We start from the raw sequence: 6,695 nt of genomic DNA on the forward strand, positions 1-6,695 counted from the left end.
TGCAACTCAAGCTTTTAGTTTTAAAGGCAAAGAACCAGTACTTGTTTTATAGTGTCAGTCTCTAAAACCAGTCTTTAGTGGTTAGAGGTGCAGGTCTTCTTACAAAGAGCTGTCCTTAGAATAGTAGGTTTGCTTAAGAAGCCTGTTTATATTGAGCACATTTATAGTCATCTTGTAAAAGCTATCAAGTATGGCATTTTACAAGGATATATTGAAAAGTTAATAAAGGAAAAAAAACTTCTAAATTGGACATTTCCCACCATGTCACCTTAGCTGAAAATATGTCAATAATGAGAGTACTGCTATATTAGGGAACCAGTATGCTAAGTAGTGGCTTTTAGCTCTCTCTGCATCCCATATACGTAGTAAAGAATATGGAAAGTGCCTTCAAACTTACACTTTATAACTGAAACTGTAAAGTTTATAGCTGGTTTATGTACACTACAGTACATGAGCATCACCACATGGGTTAGATATAGGCCACTTGGTACCTAAGTTACAAAAATTACCTAAGGTAATTCTTTAATAAATAAAACTGCTGGGAGGTGAAGATTTTACAATGCCTCTGACTTTAAGAAAGATAATCAACATGATAGCTAATGTAGGAGTTCTTATTGCATACCTAATTTAAAAAAATCCAATAACACCAAGAATGACTGTGGAAAGGATTTGCAAAATGTTTCTACCAAGAAACTCTTCTTAAAAGACTCTCACACAAGAAAGAGCAGCCAAATTAATCCATCGTATTAATTAAACAAATTTTAACCACTAAATATTCCTATTAGGAAAAGTAAAGATAACAAACATTTTAGCAGGATGCAAAGAACACGTCTCCCACCCTGCAATGTTGGATGCCCCTATCATTAGCAGCGTAGCTGCCCATTTTTTTTAAGTAATAAGTTTATTTTTTATTGGTGTTCAATTTGCCAACGTACAGAATAACACCCAGAGCTCATCCTGTCAAGTGCCCCCCTCAGTGCCCGTCAACCATTCACCCCCACCTCCCGCCCTCCTCCCCTTCCACCACCCCTAGTTCATTTCCCAGAGTTAGTAGTCTCTCATGTTCTGTCTCCCTTTCTGATATTTCCTACCCATTTCTTCTCCCTTCCCTTATATTCCCTTTCACTATTATTTATATTCCCCAAATCAATGAGAACATATAATGTTTGTCCTTCTCCGATTGACTTATTTCACTCTAGCTGCCCATTTCTTGATTGACAGATTAATAAGAGACCTGGGGCTATCTTTTCAGTATGAACACACAACCTTACCAATTACTTTTAAATTATTGCTAATCTGTCAGAAAATAATGCTTGCATGGGGAATAAAAATATCTAAGAAAGTGAAATGTCTGAAGAAGCTTTTACTTCCGGTGCTTTAAAAGGTTCAGTTCAGAAAACTTGCCAGAATTTAGTCAATAGAATTTAGGCAGAGGCTTTTTTTTTTTCTTTCTTTCTTTTCTTTCTTTTTTTTTTTTTTAAGAAAAACTTGTAGTTTATAATAGTTCATTGGTTCAATTAGGGGCGAAAAAGAAGGGAGTTTTGTAATGCAATTGTCCAGCAAAGGAAAACGCTTTAAATTGGGGGATTATGTGCACAGACCACCTGTAGGGCATTCAGAGCCCTTTTCTATAATGCTTCAACCCATGCCTAGCTGCCTGCAGGCTGGCTAACAATGCCGGGAAAAGCTGTTTAAAAGGCTGAGCGCACTTGTGCCTCTGGTCTTCACTAACTGTTACAAGTCTTCCTCTCCCTCGCTCTCTCTCCTTTTTAAAGTAAAAGTCCCACATCCCTTTAATGGAAGAACTTTAAGGCTCCGCGGTGGCCAATTGGTCTGCACCAAGAGGAGCCGGGCAGCAGGGAAAGAAACTTCAGACTATACAGCACATTTGGAGAGGAGAAAAGATCAAAGTTTTTCAAACTCAAAAGACCAAGTTCCCTACAGATTAACCCTATTCATTTAGCCCCTCTTAAAGGAATGATGTGCTGGGCCACTGGGCAGACAGGTAAAAAGTTCAACAATTGCCAAAGCATTCTTCTGCTAATTCAACAGCCTTCTGCTCAAATAAATTAGCTTAGTCTTGACAGAGGAACAATAGCTTTTTCTCTAGGAAAAGAAGCACATTTGGTATACACAAGCCTGGAAGGTTATTAAGATGTTAACCCGTTAGTCTAATCCATTAAAAAGTGCCTGCTCCACTCCAGATAGTTAAGTGACTTACACTGTAAAGTGTGATCTATGGTTTAAAACATTAACCTCTACACTTCAGCAGGGTGTTCAGTGCTTGAAAACCCAGGTGATCTCCAAATCAGGGACACTGAGAAATAAATGGGGGTTCCGAAGCCTTTAGTGATATTGTACAAGATAAATAATAAGGCCTGAGGGCAATTGTTGCCTTGCAAAAGTTCCATTTACGTACACTAAGGTGAGTCTTGTTATCCATGGATCATGAAAAACACCATCTTTTTGGGAAGGTGCAAAAACTCAATTTTGATTTCAGTTCAACAGTGATATTTACTTTGCTAACAACTTAAGAACTAGAGTTTAACAGGTCATTTTCTCCATGCCTAAAGTCAGCATACAGAATGAGAAACCAGAAAATGTCCATTTTTTTCAATGCATCCTTGGCAAGCACTTAAAGGTAACAGCTTAGAAGAGGCGGGGGGGGGGGGGGGAGGGCAATGCTTAAATCATTTATCAAAAGTCATTTTATTGACAAAATAGAATACTTATATTTGTTCTTACAGGGGTGGCCTCTAAACTTTTTACAAAAAAATGTACAGACTGTATATCTTTGGGTATGTACATATTTTACACATTTTTACAATTTAACAAATAATTATATAAATACATCCTCTAATGTAAGAAACCCGTATTTACTTGGGGTGTATAATTAAGACATTTCTCGTTTGTTTATTTAAGGCATTTGCCTGGTCATTAAGAATACCCAAACCGTGCAATTCCATTAGGTCGCGGTCATCCCTCCTCTAGGATACGTTAGGAGTAACAAACAGTTTACGTAGCAGGATCGAGGGAGGGAAACAGGTCCCTCAGGTGCAATCTGTAGGTCTGGCTTCAAGCTCAGCACATGGCAACCAGCGAGGGCTCCAAACGCAGCAGAGTCCACCGTCCTCTGCCAACAGATTAACGCCTGGCGGGAAGAGCTCCCCGCGTCAATGGAGGAGAGGGGGCTGGGTCTGGGAGCCTTCTATGCCAGGTACTTTGTTCTAAGTGAGTCATTTAAGTCCCAGCTAATGGATACCATTAAGAGTTCATTATCATGCTAATAGCAATCAACACGATGAAGGGGTGGGAACCTCAGCCCCTCGAGTGTCCCTTCGCTGCACTGGGTTTCCTCGCCCCCCCCCCCCCCCCTGCACTCAGACCTGGGACAACGGCATCTGTTTTGGATAAGACACGGAGCTGGCCGTGCCCGATCGCCACGTCAGGCCGGTGCTGACGTCGCTGTAGAGGGACCCCGCCCCGCCGCCCGGGCCCCCGCCCCCGGCGCCCCCAGGTCCCCCCGCGCTCCCTGCGGCCGCGCCCCCCGCGCCCCCGCCTCCCGGGGCGCTCTTGCTCGCCCAGCAGCAGCGGGTGCACAGGGCACGCCACGACTCCAGCGTCTTGCCCGACCAGACCCACACGCCCGAGGTGATGCCCACCACCAGGCACATGAAATACTTGAGCATGAAGACGGCGTAGTCGGGCCGGCGCGCCTGGTCCGGCTGCAGGTCCCGCAGGCACGGGCAGTTGTGCGTGGCCTCCCAGCGCGGGCGGTTGTGCTGCTCGTAGAAGAGGCAGGCCACGACGACGGCGGCGGGCACCGTGTAGAGCACGGTGAAGAGGCCCAGGCGGATCATGAGCTTCTCCAGCTTGTGCGTCTTGGTGGGGCCGCCCTGCTGCTTGATGACCGAGCGGATGCGGAACAGCGACACGAAGCCGGCCAGCAGGAACATGGTGCCGATGAAGAGGTAGATGACGAGCGGCGCCAGCACGAAGCCGCGCAGGTTGTCCAGGCTCTGGTTGCCCACGTAGCAGATGCCGGCCACCGGGTCGCCGTCCACGGAGCTGAGCGCCAGCACGGCGATGGACTTGACGCTGGGCACCAGCCACGCGGCCAGGTGGAAGTACTGCGAGTAGCCGGCGATGGCCTCGTTGCCCCACTTCATGCCCGCCGCCAGGAACCAGGTGAGCGACAGGATCACCCACCAGATGGAGCTGGCCATGCCGAAGAAGTAGACGAGCAGGAAGACCACGGTGCACAGCGCGGGGCCCGTGGTCTCGTAGCGCACGTGCTGCTCCACCGCCCCCAGCTCCTCGTACTCGCCGCGCCCGCCCGCGCCGCCCGCGCCCGCGCCCGCCGCGCCCGCGCCCGCCGCCGCCGCGCCCCCCGCACCTGCCGAGCCGCCCGCGCCCGGAGCGCCGCCGCTGCACGCCACCTTCTCGTGGCCCGCCACCAGGCGCACCAGGTAGCCGACGGACACGAAGAGGTAGCAGGCGGACAGGAAGATGATGGGCCGCTCGGGGTACTTGAAGCGCTCCATGTCGATGAGGAAGGTGGACACGGTGGCGAAGGTGGACACGAAGCACAGCACGGACCACAGCCCGATCCAGAAGACCGTGAAGGCGCGCTCGTCCTGGCTGAAGAAGGGGTTGTGGCAGGGCAGCGCGCAGTTGGCGATCTGGCCGGTCTTGACGCGGTTGTAGAGCGGGTGCCGCTCGCTGGACACGCTCACCATGGGCGCGCGGCACTGGCAGCCCGGCTCGCAGGGCGCAGGGCCGCCGCCAGGGGGCCGCGCCTTCCCGCCGCCGCCGCCGCCGCCGCCGCCGCCGCGCGAGGGGGGCGCCGCCGCCGCCGCCGCGTCCCCGCCGCCGCCGCCGCCGCCGCCGCCCCTGCCGCGGGACGGGGGCCTGGCCCCGGGCGGGCGGCCGTGGCCGTGGCCGCTGCCGGACGGCGGCTGCTCCCCCGGGGCCGGCGGCGGCAGGCGGCGCGGCGGGCTGGGCGCGGCCGTGGTCAGGTCCGTGCGGTTGTAGTCCATGCACAGCGTGTCGGGGTTGCCCTGCTCCGGCAGCCGGTCGCAGCGCATGCGGTCGGGCCAGGCGAAGCCGTACTGGCGCATGAGCGGCGCGCAGCCGGCCTTGGCGCGCTCGCACACCGAGCGGCACGGGGGCAGCGGCTTCTTGTAGTCCTCCAGGCAGATGGGCGTGTACATGCTGCACAGGAAGAACTTGAGGTCGGGCGAGCACTGGATCTCCACCAGCGGCCAGAACTGGTGCACCTCCAGGCCCGCCTCGTCCTGCGTGTCGTGGTTGAACTGGTTGGGCATGTACGTGTAGTTGTAGCCGATGCCCTTGCACAGCGGCACGGTGATCTCCTGGCACGCCAGGTCCTTGGCCGACGCGGCCGCCGCGCCGCTCGAGCGCTGCAGCAGCGCCAGGGCGGCCAGCAGCGAGGTCACCTCCAGCAGGTAGCCCCACTCCATGCTGCGCGCCTCGGCCCCGCGCCCTCGGCCCCGCGCCCTCGGCCCCGCGCGGGGCGGCGTGCGGGGCGGCGCCGGGGGGCTCGGCGGGGACGCCGCCCAACGGGGGGCGAGGGCCCGGCCGGCCGCGGCCCGCCTCGGCCCGAACGCGGCCCCGCGGACGACCTGGTCCCTTCCCGGGCCGCGGCGGCGCGGGTCCTGCCGGCGGGCGCCGCGGTCCCGAGGAGGCTCAGCCCTGTCGCGGCACACGGGCCGCTCCGCCGCGCATCGTCCCGGGGCCGCCCGCTCCCTCCGCCGCGCGCCCCGCCGCTGCTCCACGCGGCGCCGGCGCCGGGCCCGGGCCGGGACTCGGGCGGGCACGGAGGGCGGCGGCCCAGCAAGTTTCCGAGCGGGCGGCGGTGGGCGGTCAAGATGGCTGGGCCAGGCCGCTCCCGCCGCTCAGCCCCGGCGGCCCCGTCTCGGTCCCCGGGGGCTCATGCTCGCCCCCGGACTGCGCAGCTCCGCCGCCGAGGCCGCCGCCCTCTTCCCCGGCCCGCTCCGCCGCCGGGGCCGACAGACTCCGCGTCTGGTGAAAGTCCGCTCCGGGCCCCGCGCTCCGGGCCGGCGGTCGGGCGAGGTGCGGGGGATCCCGCCTGGAGCCGCGGGACGGAATCCAGCGCCCGAGCGCGGCCCGCGTCCGCCCGCCGCCTCCGCCTCCGCCTCCGCCGCCGCCGCCGCGTCCGCCGCCGCCGCGTCCGCCGCCGCCGCCTCCTCCTCGGCGGGAGCGCAGCCCTCCAGCCAACTTCCCGGCCGCGGCCCCGTCCGCGCCGCCCGCCGCTCATGAATATTTATACGGCGCGGACTCAGTCCCCGCCCCCGGCCGCGCGCGCCAATGGCCGGCGCCGGGGCGGGGCCGACGCGCTCCCAGGGTCCCGCCGCCCTCGGGGCCGCGCGGGTGCTGCCGGCGGGGCGCGCCTCTGCGGCCCGGAAGCGTCGGTCACCTGGGGACCCCCGTGGGGCTCCGCGACGCTCCGCGACGCTCCGCGAGGCTCCGCGCCCCGGGCCCGTCTGCGGGCGCCGGGACGGGCTTCCACGCGCCCCGCGCCCTGGGGGGGCGACCGCGGCCGCCGCGAGCTGCACTGGACGGCGCAGAGCCCGCGGGAGCCGGGGGCCGGGGGGCCCGGGCCGGGGCCGGGGAGCGGCGCGGTCGGAGCGCGGCCCCCTGGGTGCACCACG

At 58.1% G+C, this 6,695-nt stretch overlaps 1 protein-coding gene across 1 annotated transcript; it reads right to left on the bottom strand.

The window, feature by feature from the left end:
- Positions 1-2,494: 2,494 nt before the first annotated feature.
- Positions 2,495-5,523, bottom strand: FZD8 (frizzled class receptor 8). The gene has a single exon (XM_041768003.1). It carries the CDS (start codon positions 5,481-5,483, stop codon positions 3,381-3,383), a length of 2,103 nt encoding a protein of 700 aa, XP_041623937.1. The 5' UTR covers positions 5,484-5,523; the 3' UTR covers positions 2,495-3,380.
- Positions 5,524-6,695: the final 1,172 nt, after the last annotated feature.

This window comes from Vulpes lagopus, chromosome 8 (genome assembly GCF_018345385.1).
Source record: "Vulpes lagopus strain Blue_001 chromosome 8, ASM1834538v1, whole genome shotgun sequence".
In the NCBI taxonomy this organism is placed as follows: domain Eukaryota; kingdom Metazoa; phylum Chordata; class Mammalia; order Carnivora; family Canidae; genus Vulpes; species Vulpes lagopus.

Excerpts from the sequence above, each read along its gene's own strand:
- FZD8 (XM_041768003.1), bottom strand. The coding sequence starts at position 5,483 with ATGGAGTGGGGCTACCTGCTGGAGGTGACCTCGCTGCTGGCCGCCCTG.